Source organism: Mobula birostris, chromosome 3 (genome assembly GCF_030028105.1).
Source record: "Mobula birostris isolate sMobBir1 chromosome 3, sMobBir1.hap1, whole genome shotgun sequence".
NCBI lineage: Eukaryota > Metazoa > Chordata > Chondrichthyes > Myliobatiformes > Myliobatidae > Mobula > Mobula birostris.
Window position 1 is genome coordinate 98,345,922 of NC_092372.1, and position 26,131 is coordinate 98,372,052.

At 40.8% G+C, this 26,131-nt stretch overlaps 1 protein-coding gene across 4 annotated transcripts in view; it reads left to right on the forward strand.

Annotated features, from left to right (window-relative positions):
* Positions 1-26,131, forward strand: part of wdfy3 (WD repeat and FYVE domain containing 3) — a 336,513-nt gene that overhangs the window by 84,474 nt on the left and 225,908 nt on the right. For all 4 annotated transcript variants that reach the window (XM_072253130.1, XM_072253132.1, XM_072253131.1 and 1 more), the window contains exon 2: positions 14,477-14,687. In XM_072253130.1, the coding sequence (XP_072109231.1) occupies positions 14,508-14,687 (180 nt within the window). In that variant the 5' untranslated portion in view covers positions 14,477-14,507. The remainder of the gene's footprint in view (positions 1-14,476; positions 14,688-26,131) is intronic.

The following is a 26,131-nucleotide window of genomic DNA, read 5'->3' on the forward strand; positions in this document are numbered from 1 at the left end:
TTTCCTTTGTTTATTTGGGACACTGTGCTACTTAAAATTGGTGCAGAAAACTGTTGCCGACTGCTTTCAGTCATGTGTATGTTGCTTCCCGTTAGTCACTCCACAGTACTTAGAGCAAACAGCTATTAAATACTGTGCCTTGCGTGTTTGTGTTCAAAACGCAGTGATTTTTGTAATAGACAGCAAGACAATTCAGAACTGTTTTGCTCTCTGGGTTTCAAGCATTTAAGCTTGGAGATGCAAGAAACAGCCAGACTGAAAAAAAGACTTTCACTACTTAAACAAGCTAGGAGCTTGGAAGAATTTAGATATATCGCCAATTATCTTGAATGATACAATTAAAATGAAGAGTTGGAAGACGCAATTATCCAAAGCCCTGCTTGAAGGCAGTCCACTATCTCCGCTAAGTGTCTGCACTGATTTTGTTCAGTTACAGTCAGTCAAAGGAACATGTCAGTGTACACTGAATTCCTCCGTCAACAGCTATTCAGAACTAATACATGGTTTTATAGTACTGTTGTAGTTTTGGTGGTCTAATTTTTTTTGTTTCATTTAAATACATAATATGTTAGTCAATTTGTCTTTTTTATACCTTTTTAACTACCTCCGTGAAATGTTGGCCAAAATGTACTCATCCCTGTGATAACGTTAAAGGGAATGGGGGATTCTCAGATTCCTGTAAACGATGGATTAAGTATTGACTATGTCTGTGTTTGAATAATGTCTCCCAGCTGCCTTCTTTGGAGCAAGATGATTAAAGTTCGCCCAGATCCACTTAAGATGTCTCTGGGCTTTTCACACCTTTTGATTTTGACAAAAAGTAGTACCTGTTGGAAATTAGAACATTCTTTCCTTAATTAAAGCATAAATTTGACAGATGTTCTTATCTTTGTAATTAAGTTGTAGCTCCAGCAAACCAGGTAGGACATTCCTTCCTTTAATTAAGGTGGCTGGAGTGTCTAACAAATTGATTGTACTTTTGTATCAGTAGTCCATTGACTTGGCCGGAATGGTTATCAACCTGATTGTTCTTTGTATCAATAGTCTATTGTCCTGGCTGGAATACTTATCAAATTGATCGTTCTTTTGTATCGGTGGCCTTATAACTTCTGACAATTCTGACATCAGGCAGTGAACTTGTTGAACCGCCGGGGAGATGAGAAAGGTTCTCTCCCTGAGGTCGGTCCAAGTTCAGGCGTCGGCTGAGCTCGATGAAATAAACGGGTGAAAAGATAAGTAACGATCTTTTTGTGCTGTCGTTATTTGATTCAGCAAAGTTACGTTTACACCTATGTGTCCTACTTAACCAGAGCCACTGTAAATGACGTATGAAAAAGGACCTAGCATTGATCCTTATGGCACACCATTGATTCTAAGCTTCCATTCTTAAAAAAAAATCCTCAACTAAGGCAATTTTGTATCATGATTATTCAGATCTTTGTGAGGATGAAAGGTGACATGATTGAGGTGTCATTGATACAGTGGGCAAGCAGTGACCATTTTCCCAAAGTGGCTATGGTTAATACAAGAGGGCATAATTTTAAAGTGATTAAAGGAAATTATAGGAAAGATGACAGGGGTAGGTTTTTTTTACAGAGTGGTTGATGTGTAGAATACACTGCCGGGGTGGTGGTAGAGGTAGATACATTTAAGAGTCTCTTAGAAAGGCACAAAGAAATGGAGGGACATGTGGGAAGGAAGCATGATCTTGAAATACGTGGAAAGTTTTGACACATCGTTGAGCCGGAGAGTCTGCACCATTCTATGTTCTGTTTGCAAATTTTCTACAAAATTTGTGAAGCTAAGTGATGAGAGCTGGCCAATAAGCTTAATAACTGCTTTTGCCTGGCATGACCTCGGTCTTTTAAAAATAACTGCAGAGCTGAAGTTGATAGATGGAGAGATGAAATAATCCTTGTGCAGCATTTTATGATTTAAAGTGCGGTGTCCAAAATATTAGTAGTCCCGCATTAATTAGTACAGAAGCTATTCTGCATAATTTTTCACTTTTATTGGTGACAAAACAATAATCTGTACAATCAACTGCTGCTAGTTTACGAAGTATGAACTATCAATTTTATAGTAATCAATTTACTTCAGTTGAATCTAGCAATTCAAATGTTGCTTGTACACGAAGTACATCTAACAGTCTTTTCAACTAGGTATACTACTACTTCATGTGCCTTGCGTGTTACATGCTTGGGCAATCATGGCTTTCCACATCGAACGATCCCATATAGCGTCAATGATATCTCGCACCCTTAGATATGTTTCTTCCAGTGTCCATATATTATCTTCTTTGCCTTTCTCTTCCACGTTTCCCAGGCATACGGCCTTGTAATGTAAGGCGTTCTATTTCTCCCTTTCTGATGACATGGCCCAGGAATTTAAGTTTCCTCTCATTTAATGTTCTCATTAAAGATCTTTTTGTATGGGTATGTTGGAGTACTGTCTCATTAGTTACCCTATCTCTAGATGATACTTCCAGCATTCTTCTAAGAAACCACATTACTGTTGCTTCTAAGTTTCTTTGGAGTTCTGGTGTTATAGTCCCTGTTTCAGAAGCATACAGCAAGGTTGAGCAGATGTAACACTTTAGTAGCCTAAGCCTTGTTGTCATAGAAATGTGCCTGTTGGTAAAAATGGGTTTCATTTTTTGGGAGTTGGTTTTGGCAATGGCAATTTTTTTTATTTCTACTTTACTTCTAGCATCTTGTGATATAAAGCTACCAAGGTAATTAAAGCAGGTCTTTTGTTCAATCTCTTGGTTATCGATGTACAATTGGCTGTTGGGAGTATCCTGCTGTTTTGATATTACCATACATTTGTTTTTTTTTTACAGTTGATGGTTAGACCAAAACCTGCACTTGTTTGTACTACTTTGTCTAGGAGGGTTTGTAGGTCTTCTGCAGCACTTGCTATTAGGGCGGTACCCTGCGTATCTTATATTTTTGATGTTATATAGGCATCCATTAGTCTCGTGAGACCATTGCTTTGCGTCTTGGAAGCTTTCCAGGGTGCAGGCCTGGGCATGGTTGTATGGAAGACCAGCAGTTGCCCATGCTGCACATCTCCCCTCTCCACGCCACCAATGTTGTCCAAGGGATGGGCAGTAGGGCCGATACAGCTTGGCATTGGTATCGTCGCAGAGCAATATGTGGTTAAGTGCCTTGCTCAAGGACACAACATGCTGTCTCAGCTGAAGCTCGAACTCACGACCTTCAGATCATTAGACCGATGCCTTAACCACTTGGATGTTAACACCTCTAATTTTTATTCCATCTAGGTCTTCTATTTCTCTGAGAATCATTTAACTATAGATATTAAGTAATTCCGGTGAGGCAACGCATTCCTGTTTAACTCCTCTTTGAATTTTAGTCCAACTGCTTATATTATCATCAATATTTACCGCCACTGTTTGGTTCCAATATAAATTTTGAAGCAGTTGTTGGTCCCTTCCGTCAATGTTTAGTTTAGCGAGAATTTGAAATAATTTTTCATGTTGCACTTTGTCGAATGCTTTAGTGAGATCAATAAAACTTAAAAAGACATCGTTTTGATATTCAGTTGCTCTTTCTGAAAGCATTCGTAGTATGAAGATTGCTTTCCTAGTTCCTCTATCCTCAATAAACTTCTATATTGCAGTTTAGAAGTTTCTGGTCTGAACTTGTTTTTAATTCGACTCAGAACAATTCTCAACAAAATCTTTATTGTGTGACTCATAAGACTGTTCTGTAATTTTCGCAGGTATACATGTAATCTAAAAATAGAATTCTAGTGCATAGGCAGTGAAAGCTATACTCTGATTTTTTTTTGGTGTCTGCCTTATTTTTTGAAGTTCTTTCTTGAAGGACGTATTGTTCAGCCTCCAAAAAAAACAGTTTAGAATGTATGGACATGAAATGTAGATTCACACAGGTCAGAAATCTGCATGATTCTAATTTGTGACTTGTTCCATCTTTGCAGACTAGGAAAATAAACTGAGTTAAGAAATTGAACCCTTTGAAGATAGGCTGACTGTCAGGAGGCAGAGAGTCAGAATAAATGGGACCTTTTCTGGTTGGCTGACAGTGACTAGTGGCTTCTTTTCGCATCATATGTCAATGATTTGGATCAAGGAACTATGGGCTTGGCCAAGTTTGCAGACAATATGAAGATATGTGGAGGAGCAGATAGTGCTAAGAAAGCAGTGTGTCTGCAGAAAGACTTGGACAGATTGGGAGAATGGGCAAAGAAGTGGCAGATAGAATATAGTGTAGGGAAGTGCATGGTCAAGCACTTTTCTGGAAGGAATAAAGTCATAGACAATTTTCTAAACTGATTGAGGGGGATGGAGTTCAAAAATCCAAGGTGCAGGGGACTTGGGAGTCCTTGTGCAGGATTCGCTTAAGGTAAACTTGCTGGTTGAGTCAGTGGTATGGTAGGCAAATGCAATGTTAGCATTCATTTCGAGAGGATTAGAATACTAAGACAAGGATGTAACGCTGAGACGTGAGCAGTTTTGAGCTCCCTGTCTAAGAAAAAATGTGCTGATGTTGGGGAGAGTCCAGAGGAGGTTCATGAGAATGATCACAGGATGGAAGGGGTTAACATGATGAGCACTTGATGTCTCTGGGCCTGTACTCACTTGAGTTTAGAAGAATGGGGTGGGGATTTCATTGAAACCTATTGAATATTGAAAGGCAGAGACAGAGTGGATGTGGAGAGGATGTCTCCTATGGTGGGGGAGTCTAGGACCGGAAGAGGCAGCCTCAGAATAGAGGGGCATCCTTGTAGAACAGAGGTGAAGAAAAATTTCTTTAGCCAAAGGATAGTAAATCTGTGAAATTCCTTGTCACAGACAGCTGTGCAGGCTAAGCCAGAGTACATTTAAGGTGGAGGTTGATTAATCAGAGTATCAACGGTTGCGGGGAGAAGTCTGGAGAAGGAGTTGAGAGGGTCACTTTATCAGCCATGATGGAATGGCCAAGTGTTCTAACACTGCTCTTATGTCTCTGTTTTACCTGTGTAATAAAAAAAAGGATGTATCTAATTTTGTGTTTTGAAGTGTGCTTTAAGATTTATTTAAGTATTGTTTTTGAGTAAATGTACTTTCCCTTTGTAGGGGAAAAGGTAAATGATTCATATCTCCTTATTGAAATGAACAGAAATGTAACAATGGTTTTCTGGTAAACTGCTAAAATGGATGTTCTCTTTGCAATGCATCCTTGGAACATATGAAACCTTGTAATATTGGCAAAAAGTTAAAATACTGGAGAATCACAAATACATAACAGAAAATTTTGGAAATACTCAACCGTTAAGGTCACATCATTGGGAAGGGAAACAGTGTTTCAGGTCAAAACTCTTCGGCAGATCCCTTTAACTTGAAATGTTAACTGTTTTCTCTACTCACAGATGAGTCCTGGCATGCTGAGCATTTCCAGTATTTCTTATTTGTGATTTCCAACATCTGCAGTTTTTGATTTTTTGCAAGCTGCATTTATTTAGGGAATATTTGAACTTTTTTTTGGAAATTAACTTTGGTTTATAAAATGTTCTACCCTTACCTATGCTTTATTTTGCTTGCTGTTGATTTTTAAAATCCTTATTTGCTGACTATACTGCTTATTATAAATATCACTTCGGAATTGTATACAAGTACAAAGGGAAAATAATTCGTAATGTAATTGTAAAATAGTACGGTACAGGGTTTGTATAAAAGGCATTGTGCAGTTCTTTTATTTTTAAATGTTGAAAAAATATTCTTCAATGATGCATTGCCATTTATGATACAATAGTATTGAAATTAATTTTGAAATAAATGTGCAAGACTGATGGCATTGATCAGTCTCTTAATAAAAATGGTTATTGACAGAGTCAACATGGATTCTTGTGTGATGACTACATTTTGATTGATTAGTTAACTATGTCCTGACTATAAGGAATATGTTGTGATGATCGTTGATTTCAAGAACAAAATCTCAAACTTGGTACAAAGATCACTGTTTTTATCTACATGGACTATCTATATCAATTTTCTAATAAATGTACAACATTTTGTGTTCTGTTTTGTAACTCCAAAACATAAAACTAATCAAAAGGAAAAACAAGGGAGCCGAAAATCTGAGTCTAATAAATCTTTACTTTAAGTGAAGCTCATACGTATGATTTTGCAGTGTAATGACATGCTATTTGCATATTTTTACATATAACCCACAATGCATTATGTAAATGAAAAATAATGATTCATCAAAGAATATTTAATATGTAAAGTTGTGTTTTGCCTAGTTCCCTGTAGTAATTGTATGGCTAACTAATCATCAATTACAAAATTTAGTGTAGAATAAATAGCCTGTCTTGGAAAAATTGGAAAAATAGTCAAAAATAGTCAAAAATTGGAAAAATAGTCAAAAACCATTTGAAAACTTGTTTATTCATGCTTCTTTTAAAATTAATGAAAATTTAATTAACCAGTAGCTGGATTAATTCTTAAAAGCAGTTGTGAGAAGATTAATTAAAATAGTCTGTTGCATTCAATGCTCTCATTGTGACCTTCTCAATATCAATGAGACCAAACGCAGAATGGACAACCACTTTGCTGGCCTCTGTGCCCTGTATTCAGTAAATATCTTGAGCTGCCTTCCTTGTTCTCATACTGACGTGTCTGTCTTCTCCCTCTTCTGTAGCCAGAGTGAGGCCAAAAACAAATCAGAGAAACAGCAGCTCATATTCCACTTGGGTAGTCCACAACCCTGTAGTCCAGACATCCAATTTTAAATTTATGGAAATTTGCATCCCCTTTGTTTTTCTCTTCCTGATCAACCAAGGTCTCCTTTCCATTCCCTTCTCCTCCCATTTGGTCGTATATATCTAAAACAACAGACTTAACCCACTGTTACCTCCTCTTCTCCCTGCTGTTCCCTTCTGCAAAGAATCACTATCTTTGTTGGTTCCACTTTCTTGCTTGTTACATACACCTGTTCTTATCAGATTCAACAATCTGCAGCCCTTTGTCTCCACTGATCACTTCTCAGCTTCTTACATTTCACCTGGCTCCATCTACTCATTAACCTCTTCTCATTTGGATCTACATATTGCCAGTTCCTGCCAATCTTTCCCCCTTACCTCTAACTATTATTTATTTGTCTCTACACATGCTGCCTGAGTTGCTGCATCAGCCAGTTGTGTTTTTTTTGGGGGGGTGGGCAGGGGATTTCTGGAGCTGTCCAGGGTAGTAGTACCTAAGATATTATTTGGTTTCATTGAATGGTAATGATAATAGGATAAATTCAGATTAGTACGCCAAGCTTACCTTGCATTTTGCAGTTGTTATAAAGCACTACAGCACAGAAACTGGCCCTTTGGCACATGCCGAACTGTTATGACTAGTCCCATCGTCCTGCATCTGAACCATAGCCCTCCATATCCCTCCCATCCATGTACATGTGCAAACTTATTTTAAGTGTTGCAGTCAAATCTACGTCCACCACCTCCGTTGGTAGCTCGTTCCAAGCTGGTACCACCCTCAAGTGAAGAAGTTGTCCCTCAAATTTTCCTTAATTTTTATCCTTCACCTTTAACCAATGACTCCTTGCTCTATTCTCACCCAGCTTACACTTACCCCTTCTATACTCCTCATAATTTTGTATATCTCTGTCTAATCTCCCCTCATAACGCTTGCTCAAGTGTAAAATTTCCGAGCCTATTCAAGTACTCCCTATAACTCAGGTCCTCAAGTACGAGCCACATCCTTGCAAATTTTCTCTGTACTCTTTCAATCTTATTGATATCTTTCTTGTAGGTACGTGACCAGAACTGCACACAATACTCTAAATTTATCTGGCCAACATCTTATAGAACTTCAACTTAACGTTCCAACTCCTATACATCCCCCCATCAGGAAGGTCTGAAAACACTCCGCTTCTTTTTGGATTCCAGACCTAATCAGTTCCCCTCTACCACCACTCTGCTCTGTGTAGCGGAATTAGTCCTTACTCTTAATAATTTCTCCTTTGGCTCCTCCCACTTCCTCCAAACTAAAGGTGTAGCTATGGGCACCCGTATGGGTCCTAGCTATGCCTGCCTTTTTGTTGGGTTTGTGGAACAATCTATGTTCCAAACCTATTCTGGTATCTGTCCCCCACTTTTCCTTCGCTACATCGACAACTGCATTGGCGCTGCTTCCTGCACGCTTGCTGAGCTTGTTGACTTCATTAACTTTGCCTCCAACTTTCACCCTGTCCTCAAGTTTACCTGGTCCATTTCCAACACCTCCCTCCCCTTTCTAGATCTTTCTGTCTCTATCTTTGGAGACAGCTTATCTACTGATGTCTACTATAAGCCTACTGACTCTCACAGCTATCTGGACTAATCCTCTTCTCACCCTGTCTCTTGCAAAAATGCCATCCCCTTCTCACAATTCCTCCATCTCCGCCGCATCTGCTCTCAGGATGAGGCTTTTCGTTCCAGGACTAGGGAGATGTCCTCCTTTTTTAAAGAAAGGGGCTTCCCTTCCTCCACCATCAACTCTGCTCTCGAACGCATCTCCCCCATTTCACGCATATCTGCTCTCAATCCATCCTCCCGCCACCCCACTAGGAATAGGGTTCCCCTGGTCCTCACCTACCACCCCACCAGCCTCCGGGTCCAACATATTATTCTCCGTAACTTCCGCCACCTCCAACGGGATCCCACCACTAAGCACATCTTTCCCTCCCCCCGCCCCCGGCTTTCTGCAGGGATCGCTCCCTACGCGACTCCCTTGTCCATTCATACCCCCATCCCTCCCCACTGATCTCCCTCCTGGCACTTATCCTTGTAAGCGGAACAAGTGCTACACATGCTCTTACACTTCCTCCCTTACCACTATTCGGGGCCCCAGACAGTCCTTCCGGGTGAGGCGACACTTCACCTGTGAGTCGGCTGGTGTGATATACTGCGTCCGGTGCTCCCGATGTGGCCTTCTGTATATTGGCGAGACCGGACGCAGACTGGGAGATCGTCTTGCTGGACACCTACGCTCTGTCCATCAGAGAAAGCAAGATCTCCTGGTGGCCACACATTTTAATTCCACATCCTATTCCCATTCTGACATGTCTATCCACGGCCTCCTCTACTGTAAAGATGAAGCCACACTCAGGTTGGACGAACGACACCTTATATTCCTCTGGGTAGCCTCCAACCTGATGGCATGAACATTGACTTCTCTAACTTCTGCTAATGCCCCACCTCCCCCTCGTACCCCATCCATTATATATATATATATATATATATACACACACACATTCTTTCTCTCTCTTTTTTCTCCCTCTGTTCCTCTGACTATACCCCCTGCCCATCCTCTAGGTTTTTTCGCCCCCCCCCCCCACTTTCCTTCTCCCTGGGCGTCCTGTCCCGTGATCCTCTCATATCCCTTTTGCCAATCACCTGTCCAGCTCTTGGCTCCATCCCTCCCCCTCCTGTCTTCTCCTATCATTTTGGATCTCCCCCTCCCACTTTCAAATCTCTTACTAGCTCTTCCTTCAGTTAGTCCTGATGAAGGGTCTCGGCCCGAAACATCGACTGTACCTCTTCCTAGAGATGCTGCCTGGCCTGCTGCATTCACCAGCAACTTTGATATGTGTTGCTTGAATTTCCAACATCTGCAGAATTCCTCATGTTCCTGTACACAGTACTTTGATTTTTGAAGGCCAGTGTGCTTAATGGATTGACAGCTTTTTAATTCTAGTTTGTTAATGACAGTTAACCTTTTGAAGATAGTATTGAACGAGTTTTGGACCAGTTTCTTCTCAACTAAAGCATATCTGGAACTTGCTGGGAAATACCAGTAGTTCCAAGTTTAATTGCTGCCAGTTTTCCACACATGTATCTGCATCCACCTTTTTGTAGTTCTAATCTCTGGAGCTTAGCTCTTTAGTGTTTGTCTGCATGCAGGTAGAACAGGGACAGGCAAGTGATCTGATTTACTGAAATGCGGTCTGGGCATGGCACGGTAGGCATTCTTTATCTTGGTATAGCAGTGGTCTGGTGCGTTGGCACCTCTAGTGCTACAGGTTATATGCTGATGGTAATTGGGTAGGGTACCCAACTATGGTTTGAAATGTGTTGAGATAGATTGTTTCTTGTTCGGAGACAGTCATCATGCAGTATAGCAAGTCGGCCTCGAGTTGACTTCATCCACATGGGTCTTGATGAAGTCAGTGACAGCTGTGGTGTATTCATTCAGACTCGAAGATGAATCCCTAAATATTGGCCAGTCTACCGACTCAATACAGTCCTGTAAATGCTCCTGCGCCTCGCTGGTCCATACTTTGGTCCTCACTACTAGTGCTGCAGTCTTCGGTCTTAATCTGTACTCACGGAGTAGAAGTACAATCAGGTGATAGGACTTTCCAAAGTGTGGGTGTGGAATAGCACAGTAAGCATTCTTGGCGGTGGTATAAAAGTGGTCAAACATGTTAGCTCCTCTGGTTCCACAGGTAATGTGTTGGTGGTAATTGCTCAGAGACTTCTTCAAGCTGGCCTGGTTGAAATCTCCCACAGCTGTAGGAAAGGCATCAGGGTGCACAGTTTCGTGCCTGCTGATTAAGTTGCACAGCTTCTCCAGTGCCTGTCTGACATTGGCCTGAAGTGGAATGTACACCACAACCAGAATGATGGCAGAAAGCTCCCTTGGCAGATAAAGTGGACACCATTTGACTGCTAGATGTTCCAGGGTGGGTGAGCAGGACTGAGATAGACCGACCATGTTTGTGTACCAAGCTGATTTAATCGTAAAGCATCCTCCCCCTCCTCTGCCCTTAAAATGCCGTACCTGAACTGTCAATTTGCCTGTTCTCTCCATTCTTCTAGCTTTGCAATTCTAAACTTGTATGTAACTTCTCCAGTTCCAATAAAGAGTCCTCTTACTGATTTTTGTTCCTCTTTCCACTGATATGCTCAAGCATTCTGAGCATTCAACTTTTTTCTTTAAATGCTGGACAAGTTTGAATAATTTAATATTTATTTTCAACACAACAACAGAACCTTCATAGCAAAATAAGTAGCATTTTGTTTTAAAGTTACTTGCCATATTAATTTTACCAAATGCATAGACTGAGAAGCTTTTCAGCATATAGACTGATTTTTCTGGCACTAATCATCATTCCAAAATTATATTAGAAATTCTTAAACTTTTTTGACCACCAACATTCACCACTCTCCTGTGGGGTACACAGTTTTTGAAAATTCTTTTGATGTATCCTGATCTTGAGTGCTTATGGTGTGCATGGCACAACAGCTTTGCATTATTTGATATAATGTCAGAACAAAAAAGAAGAAAACCAGCTATTATTTTTTACATAAAGTGAGTGCCTAAAAGTTACTAATATAGGTCACCCAGGTTACACAGGGTTCTGTCTCCGTGAACAATCCAAACAGTTTACAGATCAGAAGTGTGACCACAAGCCAAGTTCCTAGGTAGCAGAAAGTGTCTGCAGCCCCACCGTACCCAAACCAAGGACATTTTCAATTTCTCACTGCTGCAGTTGAAGGTTCCCACCTACTTCAAAAGGATGGCAGTCAGTACCAGTGCCCAAGATGAGCAGGGTGAGCTGCCTCAAAGACCATTGTCCAGTAGCACTAACATCTGCTGTGATGTAGTACTTTGAGAAGTTGGTCATGACTAGAATGAGCACCAAGGACTTGGATCCGCTGCAATTTGCCAATCATCAATAAGTCAACAGTGGATACAATCATACTGGCTCTACACTCGGCACTGGGTCAGCCGGACAATAGTAATACCTATGTCAGGCTGCTGTTTATTGATTATACTGGTGTCTACACAATCATGCCCTCAGTTCTAATCAAAAAGCCTCAAAACCTGGGCTTCTATGCCTCCCTTTGCAGCTGGATCCGGACTTTCTCAGAGGGAGACCACAGTCTCTGCAGGTCGGAAATAACATCTCTGCTCACTGATAGTCAACACTAGCACACTTAAGGATGCGTGCTTAGACAACTATTTTACTCTGTACACCCACGGGTCTGTGTCTAGCACAGCTCAAATACCATATATAAATTTGGCAGTGCAGAACTATTGGCAGAATTTCAGATGGTGACAAGGAGGAGTACAAGAGCGAGATAGATTAGCTGGTTGTTGAGTGGTGTCGTGACAACAACCTTGCACTCACCATCAGTAAGACCAAGGAATTACTAAACTTGTGTTGAGACCTTCACTGTTGAAATTATTCCTTTATGATGTGTCTGTTCAGTTCTTTCAATAGATGTCTGGGGGCAGGAGTTTTTGAAATTTCTATCACTAGTCACTATGGTATTTGTGTAAATAGAAACTATCAGTATCAATCTCTGGGAAGTAATTGCCTTTTTTAAAAAATAAAGACAGAGTCTGCAGATGCTGGAAATCCAAAGCAACACACACAAAACACTGGAGGAATTCAGCAGGTAAGGCAGGATCTATGGAAAAGAGTAAACAGTTTCGGGCCAAGAGCCTTTTTCAGGACTGAGACGGAAAGAGGAAGATGCCAGGATAAAAAGATGGGGGGAGGGAAAGGTAGCTGGAAGGTGATAGGTGAAGCCAGGTGGTTGGGAAAGGTAAAGTGCTGGAGAAGAAAGAATCTGAGAGTGGTCAATATGAGAAAGGGAAGGAGAAGATGACCCAGGGGGAAGTGATAAGCAGGTGAGAAGAGGTAAAAGGTTAGAGTGGGAAATAGTGGAAGGGGGAGGGAAATTTTTAACCAAAAGGATAAATTCATATTCATGCCATCAGGTTGGCTATCCAGAAGGAATATAAGATGTTACTGCTCCATCCTGAAGGTGGCATGGTCTTGGCACAAAAGGAGGCCATGGATCGATGTGTCAGAACAGAAATGGGAATCTGAGTTAAAATGTTTGGCCACTGGGAAGTACTGCTTGTTACGGATGGTGCAGAGGTGCATTTTAGAGTTGTTTCATGGTTAGCCATTATGTTTGATAGTAGTTTTGTATAGTTTTTCTGCTCTTATATACAAGGGGTATATCTGTCCCTATAAGTGTAAAGTGGAAAACAACCATGTTAGGAAAGCTTCCTATTTTAGGGATAATTTGGTGGTTAATCACAGCCTGACAGAAAGGCAATGCATTACACTTTGCTGAAGTAGTTTGCCCCTCTTATAATTTCAGAAAACATTTACCCGTTGTACTTGTGTGCTCATGGCCTTTCCCATGACAGTTATTCTCTGCTCTAATATAGATTAAATGGTCAGCTTTCTTCTACCAATAAGGACTGGGATGAGTACAAGCAAATTAATTCCAAATTATGTCTTTGCATGATCTGTGAGAAAAGAGGATTATCCAAATTCGCTGTCAGCTATAAAAATAAATAACACCTAATTATTTGAGCTAGGGTTTTTAAGTTACACTGGGCATCATTTTATTTCTCGTGTTCTTAAGTCATCCATTTATTTCAAAATGCCATGATATGTTCAAGAAAATATTCATTCCAGTTTACTTCAAAAATTTGGAAAGCTCCTCCAACTGAGATTAATGAAACTTAGAAAATTTGGATATTCTTTCTCAAGCCATATTCACATGTAAAGAATGTTTGTAGTTCTTGTTGCATTGAAGTTTTTGACTGACGTGTGTTTGTATATGGAGCAAGATAGGGTGCTGGTGAGGGTGGGGAGAGAAAATTGAGTTGGGTATTGAGATATTGTTTGAGGAATGAGGGCCAGTCCCTTTACTATGCGCTGTGGCCACTTTATTAGGTACACCCGTATACTACATTAATGCAAATATCTAATCAGCCAATCATGTGGCAGGAACTCAATGCATAAAAGCATGCAAACATGGTCAAGGGGTTCAGTTGTTCAGATCAGACATTAGAATGAGGAAAAAATGTGATCTAAGTAATTTCGACCATGGAATGATTGTTGGTGCCAGACAGGCTGGTTTGAGTATCTCAGAAACTGTGATTTTTCATGCACAGCAATCTCTAGTGTTTACAGTAAATGATGCCAGAAAAAGTAAACATCTAGTGAGTCACAGTTCTGTGGGCAAATAGCGGCTTATTAACGAGAGTCATTAGTGGAGAATGGCTAGACTGGTTCAAACTGACAGAAAGGTCAAATATCAACTTGCAAAGGATATCTGATGAACTTCAAAGTATAATACTTTTGTGGACATTGTTTTCACTATCTGTACCTATGTTTTCTAAAAGTCAGTATTCAAATCTTAGTGAACATGATGTGCCTATTGCTCTTGAAATGATTATTTGACTTCAATAGAATGCAGTGTCATTCTTGCACCAATGTGGAAAAATATGATGAGCTTCACAAGTATTGTTTTGAATTCAAAATTGTCTTGAAATCCTTTCATGGAAGATTCTATTTAGGAAATCATTAATGTAAATTTGTCGCTGGGACTACCTAAAGGTGAATAATTTTCTCTGGGCATGTTGTGCTCACTATTGTAAATAGTGCCATACCTCAGTTTCATTAATATTCAAACTCTTATTCAACAGGATCGTTCGTGATTTCAGGAAAGAAGGGAAAATGAACATGGTGAAGAGAATCATGGGCCGTCCACGGCAGGAGGAGTGTAGTCCACAGGATAATGCACTTGGCTTAATGCATTTGCGTCGTCTGTTCATGGAACTCTGTCATTCACCTCGGCATATGACGCAGAAGGAACAGGAAGAAAAGCTATACATGATGCTACCAGTTTTCAACAGAGTGAGTATAGGGATCCAAATGGTATGAGTAGTGGGAAGTAATGATAGCTAATTATTCTTAAATTGTAACGTAATACAGAATTGAAAGATAATTGAATAAATGTGGAAACTGATTTGTTGGGACAACATAATCATGTCTTGATTTAAATTTCTTAGGTATGCCTCTACTAAAATGGTTTGTACGCTGTTCGAGGCTTTATTAATGATATAGCAGGTTTTACGCAAAGTTTGGGTTGATTTTCCTATCTTAGGTATAACTGCTTCTGTTAAATTCTATAAATATCAGTATTACTATTGACGACTACATTTGTAAATTTATGCTGAACTGTTTATATGTGCTAGTATACCAGTTATTTCATTTTCTTTTAGATCCCTAGAGAAAATTTTGCTTTTTAGTAGCAGTATTTATCCATTAATGTTTTGAAGACAGCACATTTGAAAGTTGCATAATTTTGTAGCGGTTCTGTAGAAAACCTTGTACATAAACTTACAACAAAAAAACTTGCATTTAAGTATGTTTAATGTTTTCAGAAAATGTCAGAAGCTAGAAATCTCCAGCACTGATAATTTTGATTTTCATGATCGGTGTTATCTTGCTTTGAATCAAACTTGATGTGTTGTCCATGATTGTGAGTTAAAACATGAATCAATTGATATTATTGCAAGGTTCCCTCATGAACAGTAAAATGAACTTGGTGATTCCACCTGTATGTTGTTATTGGTAGCTAACCAGGATCTATAGGAAACCTTTTGAATAGTGTCAAATGATCTTTTCTGTCCACATCAATGGCCAGACATGGCCCTAAATTGGCAAACAAGGCCATCTTTCCCTCAACTAAGTATAGTACTGAAATGTTAACCACTTATAAAAATCTTTTTTTGGCAATGTTTGATTGCATCTCTGACAAAAAAAGCTCGAGTGCCTTCATTGAACAATGGTTATCACAGGAATTTTATGTATTTTAAAATTTAATCTTAAAGACTCATTCTGATAAGAGTGGAAACTGCTGTCATTTCCTAATGCACTCGATTTTGTGCATAAGAACAGATTTAGAGAAGTCTCAAATATAACGACCTTTACCTTCTGAATTTGCTGATCTCAATAGGCCAGCATTTGGACTGAATTAAGATGAGTTGGCTAGATTATGCAAGTAAAAAAAATCTTGGGTTTCCATTACTCTCAGACCCTGCATAACACTACCCCGCATAGTGCTGATTCGTTACAATGTGGTTATTCAATTCTTTATTGAAATTTTTTTAAATGACAAAAATTCATTCTAAACAACACTTAAAACTTCTCAAGAGCGGCCACCATTTCAGTAAACAATCAGCCAACGAGAGCGCTTTACATAGGCTCTGAGTCACTCACAGCTGATCACGTATTAGTTTGCGCTCTGCCTCCTCCGCATGTGTAAACATTTTTGCCCCCTCGCCGCTTTATTCCATTTTGTTTTCACCCATAATGTCTGGAAAATGGCCTGCAATTTTCCGTGAGGGTAGTACATCTAAGATGTTTAGGGAAAGCATTAGCCTGGATGTGAAACTGCAAGCGATATGGCGTTTGGAAGCCGGTGAGTGTCAGGTTGGTGTTGGCGCTTCTTTGAAATTTACAATGTTGATCAATAATGACTGACAGGGAGCGAAGCAATAAGACAAAGAGAGGTGTTCTCTACGTGATTCCTTGCTACCGAGAATTGCTTCATGAGCAGAAACTTAAGAAAAGGCTGTCAAATCTCGATGTCTACTTGAAGAAGAAGCCAAAGTTAGAGGAGCACCCATAGCTAGGATCCCTCTCTAAGGTGTAACCAATGTCTGCTTCCCTCCACTGTTGCTTCACTGATGTACAGGTTAGGCCTATTCGTGTGTTTGTTATTCCACATATTACTGTGTATACCTAAAATAATATATATCTCAGATTTGAGTTTTTTTAATCAGACACTTGGGTCTGTTTACGTAATGATGACCCCGCATTGCGCTGATTTACATAGTGCTCTACCTTCGAGGAATGCACCCTCAGCGTTAACAGGGTCTGTTTCCAGCTACCAGTAATTGTGAATTGATGGATGCTAATTAATTCCAGGATTCGTTTGGATGATCTCAGTTGCCAGCACTAATCATCCAAGATTCATAGAGTTTTGGTATTTGAAGCCAGGGAGTACCAATGAAACCCTGATTCCACAAGAGTGCCTAACATACACAGGCTGTTTCTGGGTAACAAACATTTTCCATTTTTACTGATGTCTGGAAGTCCATTTTCTCCATAAAGTCAGAAACTACAGAAAATCACTTGCTATGGTACCTATACGTCCACAGTATTGTAATGAATGGCACCAAAAGTACATAAGACATTAGTAAAAATTGTGAGGGAGAGAGAGGGAGAGGTGTATCTTTTTCTGCTGTTCACAAGAGCAAACGTGTACTTTTTAAATAACATGCGAGCTTGTTCAGATGTAGAGGGTTTTCATAATTTGGGGACAGCTTGTAGTCAGACGAATAGTTGGTTTTGTATTTTAATGACAGTTTCTCCAAAATGAAAGTTTAAATCTGCGCGAACACGAGGAAATCTGCAGATGCACACAAAAAAGCAACACACACAAAAAATGCTGTTGAACGCAGCAGGCCAGGCAGCATCTATAAGAAGAGGTACAGTCGATGTTTCGGACCGAGACCCTTTGTCAGGACTAACTGAAAGAAGAGATAGTAAGAGATTTGAAAGTGGGAGGGGGAGGGGGAGATCTGAAATGATAGGAGAAGACAAGAGGGGGAGGGATGGAGCTAAGAGCTGGAAAGTTGATTGGCAAAAAGGATAGGCTGGAGAGCGGAGAGGATCATGGGGCGGGAGGCTGGAGAGCGGAGAGGATCATGGGGCGGGAGGCCTAGGGAGAAAGAAAGAGGGAGGGAAGCCCAGAGGATGGGCAAGGGGCAAGGGGTATAGTGAGAAAGACAGAGGGAGAAAAAATAGAGAGAGAAATAAATAAATAAATAACGGATGGGGTATTCGTAAACATTGACTTCTCTAACTTCCGTTAATGCCCCACCTCCCTTTCGTGCCCCATCAGTTATTTATTTATTCATTTATTTATTTCCTCTTTTTTTTCGCCCTCTGTCCCTCTCACTGTATTCTTTGCCCATCCTCTGACCTTCCTTCCCCCTTTCTTTCTCCCTAGGCTTCCCGTCCCATGATCCTCTCCCTTCTCCAGCCTCATATCTCTTTTGCCAATCAACTGTCCAGCTCTTGGCTCCATCCCTCCCCCTCCTGTCTTCTCCTATCATTTCAGATCTCCCCCTCCCCCTCCCACTTTCAAATCTCTTACTATCTTTTCTTTCAGTTAGTCCTGATGAAGGGTCCCGGCCCAAAACGTTGACTGTACCTCTTCCTATAGATGCTGCCTGGCCTGCTGCATTCACCAGCATTTTTTGTGTGTGTTAGTTAAAATCTACACTTGGCATGACTATCTGCTTGAGTAGGTTCCAGAACAGTGTTTTTCTTTTTCCCTTCAATCCTTTTGATGCCATTGCTATTACTCTGGAAGAACAGAGGGATCTTGGGATCTACGCCTATGGATCCTGTGCAAGTTGATAGGGTTGTTAAGAAGGCGTATAGTGTCTTGGCCTTCATTACTTGGGAGATTGAGTTCAAGAGCCACAAGGTAATGTTGCAGCTGTATAAAACCTTGTTTAATCACAATTGGAATATTGTGTTCAGTTCTGGTTGCCTCATTGTAAAGAGGATGTGGAAGCTTTAGAGAGAGTGTAGAGGAGATTTATCAGAATGTTGCCTCTATTAGAGAGCTTGTCTTATGAGGAAAGACTAAGCAAGGTAGAGGTTTTCTCTATGGAGTGAAGGAGGATGAGGGACGACTTAATAGAGGTGTACAAGATGTTAAGAGGTGCAGATTGAGTAGATCGCTAGTGACTTTTTTGCAAGTGGCTAATACGAGTAAATATAATCTTAAGGTGATTGGAGGATTGTGTAATGGGTATATTAGAGGTAGGTTTTATACACAGAGTGCTGTGCCAGGGTTAGTAGTAGGGGCTGATATATTACGGACATTTAAAAAAAAACGCTGGTACAGGTACATAGATGATAGAAAAATAGAGGGTATGTAGGGGGGAAGGGTTAGACTGATCTTAGAGTAGGTAAAAAGTCGGCATATCATAGCCTGAAGGGCTCTATTTTATGTTCTAATTCTTGCTGCAACCTGGCTCTAAGTACTTTTTTCTTCAGACATTGAACTATGACTAACAAATCCTGTTGTAGTTAAATATCCCACACACCTATTTGCTTTGTTGGGTTTATTTTATTTTCAATGATCACATGAAAAAGGATTACATTGCTCTGTGAATGCAGTATAATGAACCAAAACGACATTAAATAAGCAATGAAGTGACCTTGTAATAAAAGCATTAATTTAAAACCCTGCAGTGTTGTCACAATGTTATGAATGGTCATGGGGACTAAATAACCAACAGGAGAAGGAGTTTCCGACAAGTGATAGAAACTAACTGTAATAGTGTTGAGTACCAGGCTGAAGTACTTGCAAACCAAATCAGCCAAAACTGCTGTGGGTGATCCATCTTGGCTTCCTCCTGAGATTCCCACCATCATGTAGGAAAGAGTATAGAAATACAGAATTAGACTGACAACATTATTTTTATTCATAGAAACATAGAAAATAGGTGCAGGAGTAGGCCATTCGGCCCTTCGAGCCTGCACCGCCATTCAGTATGATCATGGCTGATCATCCAACTCAGAACCCTGTACCAGCCTTCCCTCCATACCCCCTGATCCCTTTAGCCACAAAGGCCATATCTAACTCCCTCTTAAATATAGCCAATGAACTGGCCTCAACTGTTTCCTGTGGCAAAGAATTCCACAGATTCACCACTCTCTGTGTGAAGAAGTTTTAACTAATGTTGGTCCTAAAAGGCTTCCCCTTTATCCTGAAACTGTGACCCCTCGTTCTGGACTTCCCCAGCATCAGGAACAATCTTCCTGCATCTAGCCTGTCCAATCCCTTCAGGATTTTATACGTTTCAATCAGATCCCCCCTCAATCTTCTAAATTCCAACGAGTATAAGCCTAGTTCATCCAGTCTTTCATTATATGAAAGTCCTGCCATCCCAGGAATCAATCTGGTGAACCTTCTTTGTACTCCCTCTATGGCAAGGATGTCTTTCCTCAGATTAGGGGACCAAAACTGCACACAATACACCAGGTGTGGTCTCACCAAGGCCTTGTACAACTGCAGTAGTACCTCCCTGCTCCTGTACTCGAATCCTCTTGCTATAAATGCCAGCATATCATTCGCCTTTTTCACTGCCTGCTGTACCTGCATGCCCACTTTCAATGACTGGTGTATAATGACACCCAGGTCTCATTGCACCTCCCCTTTTCCTAATCGGCTACCATTCAGATAATAATCTGTTTTCCTGTTTTTGCCACCAAAGTGGATAACCTCATACTCATCCACATTAAATTGCATCTGCCATGAATTTGCCCACTCACCTAACCTATCCAAGTCACCCTGCATCCTCTTAGCATTCTCCTCACAGCTAACACTGCCGCCCAGCTTCGTGTCATCCGCAAACTTGGAGATGCTGCATTTAATTCCCTCATCCAAGTCATTAATATATATTGTAAACAACTGGGGTCCCAGCACTGAGCCTTGCGGTACCCCACTAGTCACTGCCTGCCATTCTGAAAAGGTCCCGTTTATTCCCACTCTTTGCTTCCTGTCTGCCAACCAATTCTCTATCCACATCAATACCTTACCCCCAATACCGTGTGCTTTAAGTTTGCACACTAATCTCCTGTGTGGGACCTTGTCAAAACCCTTTTGAAAATCCAAATATACCACATCCACTGGTTCTCTCCTATCCACTCTACTAGTTACATCCTCAAAAAATTCTTTGAGATTCGTCAGACATGATTTTCCTATCACAAATCCATGCTGACTTTGTCCGATGATTTCACCGCTTTCCAAATGTGCTGTCATCACATCTTTGAGAACTGACTCTAGCAGTTTCCCCACCACCGATGTTAGGCTAACCAGTCTATAATTTCCTGGTTTCTCTCTCCCTCCTTTTTTAAAAAGTGGGGTTACATTAGCCACCCTCCAATCCTCAGGAACTCGTCCAGAATCTAAAGAGTTTTGAAAAATTATCACGAATGCATCCACTATTTCTTGGGCTACTTCCTTAAGTACTCTGGGATGCAGACCATCTGGCCCTGGGGTTTTATCTGCCTTTAATCCCTTCAATTTACCTAACACCACTTCCCTACTAACATGTATTTTCCTTAGTTCCTCCATCTCACTGGACCCTCTGTCCCCTACTATTTCCGGAAGATTATTTATGTCCTCCTTAGTGAAGACAGAACCAAAGTAATTATTCAATTGGTCTGCCATGTCCTTGCTCCCTATAATCAATTCACCTGTTTCTGTCTGTAGGGGACCTACATTTGTCTTAACCAATCTTTTTCTTTTCACGTATCTATAAAAGCTTTTAGTCAGTTTTTATGTTCCCTGCCAGTTTTCTCTCATAATCTTTTTTCCCCTTCCTAATTAAGCCCTTTGTCCTCCTCTGCTGAACTCTGAATTTCTCCCAGTCCTCAGGTGAACCACTTTTTCTGGCTAATTTGTATGCTTCTTCTTTGGAAATGATACTATCCTTAATTTCCCTTGTCAGCCACGGGTGCACTACCTTCCTTGATTTATTCTTTTGCCAAACTGGGATGAACAATTGTGGTAGTTCATCCATGCGATCTTTAAATGCTTGCCATTGTACATCCACCGTCAACCCTTTAAGTGTCATTTGCCAGTCTATCTGAGCTAATTCACGTCTCATACCTTCAAAGTTACCCCTCTTTAAGTTCAGAACCTTTGTTTCTGAATTAACTATGTCACTCTCCATCTTAATGAAGAATTCCACCATATTATGGTCACTCTTACCCAAGGGGCCTCTCACGACAAGATCGCTAATTGACCCTTCCTCATTGCTCAATACCCAGTCTAGAATAGCCTGCTCTCTAGTTGGTTCCTCGACATGTTGGTTCAAGAAACCATCCCGCATACATTCCAAGAAATCCTCTTCCTCAGCACCCTCACCAATTTGGTTCACCCAATCTACATGTAGATTGAAGTCACCCATTATAACTGCTGTTCCTTTATTGCGCACATTTCTAATTTCCTGTTTAATACCATCCCTGACCTCACTACTACTGTTAGGTGGCCTGTACACAACTCCCACCAGCGTTTTCTGCCCCTTAGTGTTATGCAGCTCTACCCATATCAATTCCACATCTTCCCGGCTTATGTCCTTCCTTTCTATTGCGTTAATCTCCTCTTTAACCAGCAACGCCACCCCACCTCCTTTTCTTTCATGTCTATCCCTCCTGAATATTGAATATCCCTGAACGTTGAGCTCCCATCCTTGGTCACCCTGGAGCCATGTCTCTGTGATCCCAACTATCTCATAATCATTAATAACAATCTGCACTTTCAATTCATCCACCTTGTTACAAATGCTCCTTGCATTGACACACAAAGCCTTCAGGCGCTCTTTTACAACTCTCTTAGCCCTTATACAATTATGTTGAAAAGTGGCCCTTTTTGTTGCTTGCCCTGGATTTGTCGGCCTGCCACTTTTACTTTTCTCCTTACTACTTTTTGCTTCTACCCTCACTTTACACCCCTCTGTCTCTCTGCACTGGTTCCCCTCCCTCTGTTGTGAACTAACCTCCTCTTGCCTAGCCTCTTTAATTTGATTCCCACCCCCCAACCATTCTAGTTTAAAGTCACCTCAGTAGCCCTCGCTAATCTCCCTGCCAGGATATTGGTCCCCCTAGGATTCAAGTGTAACCCATCCTTTTTGTGCAGGTCACGCCTGCGCCAGGAGAGGTCCCAATGATCCAAAAACTTGAATCCGTGCCCCCTGCTCCAATCCCTCAGCCACGCATTTATCCTCCACCTCATTGCATTACTACTCTCACTGTCGCGTGGCATATAAGAGTCATATAAGAGATGTGGCTGTTTATTGTTCCTCCTGAATTTCTGTTGTGAAGCTGATGTTGAACTGTTGCACTTACTTCAGTGAAAGTGCTTCCATAAGGTTGCTGGATAGAGGTTTCCAGGAAGTAGTGACAATAAAGAAACACTAATATATCACCAAGTCAAAATGGTGTCTAACTTAGAGGATAACTTGCAGGTGGTGATATTCTTTTGCACCCTTAGCCCTTCTGCTCCTTGTTGGTGGAGGCTGCAGGTTAGACTTATTTTTTACTGGAGATGTTTAATGTCTGGGTATCTTGTGATTATTAGCACCCATGCTTGAATATTATCTAGCTCCTGTTATTTATGGCATAGAACTGCTTCATTTTCAAAGGGTTTAGGAATGTAATTGAACATTAACTAGTTACCAATCCCACTGCTACAATAGCTACAAGAGCAGGTTGGATACCCAACATACTGCTGAGAATGAAACCACCTGACCTCCTAAAGCCTTTCCATGATAGGCAATGTTCCTGACAGCATTTATAAAATAAAACTCAACATCACATCTTTAGTCAAGGGCAAAGTAGTCCCTTGAACATGTATCTTGATGCTGTCCACCACAGTATACTCTGCTGGTGTGTACACTCTGGTGGACAGCATCAACATAAGTAGACAGCAGTTGTTCATGTAGACTTGCATGAAAAAAAACCTCCTAAATCTGTGATCTTCCTCATAAAGAAGGATAAGTATAACATATGCCTGGGAACACCATTCTAAATCCACCACATCTGAGTTTGGAACTTGTTGCTCGTCCCCAAATCTGGAACTTCCTATGAACACATTGTGGAAATAACTACCAGGTAAACTACAGCAGTTGAAGAAGCTGACTCATTATCAAAGACAATAAATTATAAGCATCCAGCATTGCAAAATTAAAATGTGCCTGTTGCCAGTTCAATTTTGAAGAGTAGTTTCTTAGATGTGGTCCTTTGAACTAATAATGAAGAAGGTTATCATAGATTATAGGAGGATTTTGGTAGTTAAGGAAGTAGGCTACGGAGTGGCAAATGGACTTCCAATATAGCTGAATGTGAGTTGATGTAGTTTGATTAAGCTGGTATAGGACTTATCTATGAATGGTAGGGCACTTGGGAGTGTAATGGAACAGAGGGATCTAGGAGTACAAGTGCAGCGTTTGTTGAAAACAGTGTCATAGGTAGACAAGGTGGTGAAAAAGATGTTCATCAATTAGGGCATCGAGTATTGGTGTTGTGCCATTATGCTGTGTATCAATCATTTGTGAGACTGCACTTGGAATATTGTGCACTATTCTGCTCACCTTGGTATAATAACAATTTGGTTAAACCAGAAAGAGTGCAGATAAGATTTGCAAAGATATTACCAGGATTAGAGGGACTAAGTAATGGGGGCTGGTTGCCCAGGCCAGCTCTTTATTCTGGAAAATTAGAAGATGAGTGATTAAAATTATGAGAGGCATAGAAAAGGTGGATGGTAATAGTTTTCTCTCCCCCCAAAACTAGGAGGCATAGGTTTAGGTTGAGAGGGAAAGATTTAACAGGGACCTGAGTGGCAACTTTTTCATGAAAACGGTGATGACTATATGGAATCAGCTGCCATATATGGCAGTGGTTCAGGTAGGTATGGTAGTGTCATTTAAGCAACACTTGGGTAGGTTAATGGAGGAGTGGGGTTTGGAGGAACATAGGCCAAATGCAGGAAGCTAAGACTAGCAGGGTCTGCATCGTCATTTGCTGTGTAATGAGTTAGAATATCTAAGTTTCTCTTGTATCTTACATTAGTGGTTGTAATTCATCCTTTCTTCCTGTATAGAAAATCCCTAATGCAAAAATTTCACTATCCTTATTCTTTATTTTCTCGCAGACCAATTACGTTAATCTGCATCAGTCTCTAAATTGGAATTTTCACATTAATCCAGGTCTTCTCTTTTACTGTCCAAATAGTTCCATTCTTCTTACAACCGTGGTAGCTGCTCTGTATTGGAATTCAGTATGTAGAAATGTCTTGGATTTCATGGATACCTGCTTCATTTTCTGCGGGATGACCCAACCTAAGTACAATGTTGCCAGCTAAGGTGAAGAATTCACTAAAACTTGAAAGATTGTTGGTAATAGCGTTGATTTGCTTTTCTAGTCATTCCAATGTCAGTTTAACTTCATAAAAAAATAGGAGATTTTCTAGGTCACTTAAAACTGCACTGTTATTCCTGTGTCTTAATATGAGTTTTATACAAACTTAAACCTCTGATTGCCTATGAACATTGACCCCCCCCCCCCCAATTGCTGTACTTTCAGATTTTTAATTACTGCGAGGTAGCATTTATGTAGTACTAAAATAGTACTCTTTGTGCCCTTTTAATCTAAATTGTATGTACAGGTATCCCCCGCTTTTCGAACGTTCGCTTTACGAAACCTCGCTATTACGAAAGACCTACATTAGTTCCCTGTTTTCACTAACAGAAGGTGTTTTCACTATTACGATAAAAGGCAGTGCACGCCCCGGACAGCCAAGTTCCTCCCCCGGATTTGGAACGGCGTTTTCGCCAGTATTGCTTAAACATGTGCCTTTGAGCAGCCATTAGCAAGATGAGTTCTAAGGTATCGGAAAAGCCTGAAAGAGCTCCTAAGGGTGTTACACTTAGCATAAAACTAGACATAATTAAGCGTTTTGATCGTGGTGAAGGAAGTAAGGACAAAGTGAGTTTGGTTTGTGGAAGTTAACAAAGATGACGTTGAAGAGGTTTTGGCATCCCATGACCAAGAACTGATAGATGAAGAGCTGATGCAATTGGAAGAGGAAAGGATAACAATTGAAACCGAATGCAGTAGTGAAGGTGAAGTCGTCCAGGAATTGAACATGATGCAATGGTGTGAGATTTTCGCTGCAATGATAAAGTACGACTTTAATTTTGAAAGGGTACGTCGGTTTAGTGCACATTTGCAAGATGATTTGAGTGCTTACAAAGAACTGTATGATAGAAAAATGCACGAGGCTAGCAGTCAGGCAAACCTTCCACATCAGCCACAGCAGACGACGAACCTCGACCTTCGACATTGAGGTAGGCAGACATAGAGGAAGATGACCTGCCTTCCCTGATTGACGATGAGATGGCACCCCAGTATCCCACCACCCCAACCCCCAGGCCACGGACAGATACCAATTCTCGGAGAATGAAGCGGTAGCTGGGACGCACCCAGCGTATCTTTAAGAAAAAGGCTGAAATAAACAGGCTAATTAATTAGTTGCTGACCGGCATGTAAATGTCAGTTCAGATCAGAGACGATGCAGTTGGCAATCGCCTCTGATCTGGGCTGACATTTACGTGCCGGGCAGCACCTCATTAATTAGCTAGTTTATTTCGGCTTTTTTCTTAAAGATGTGCTGGGTGCGCCCCGGCTACCGCTGTACCACT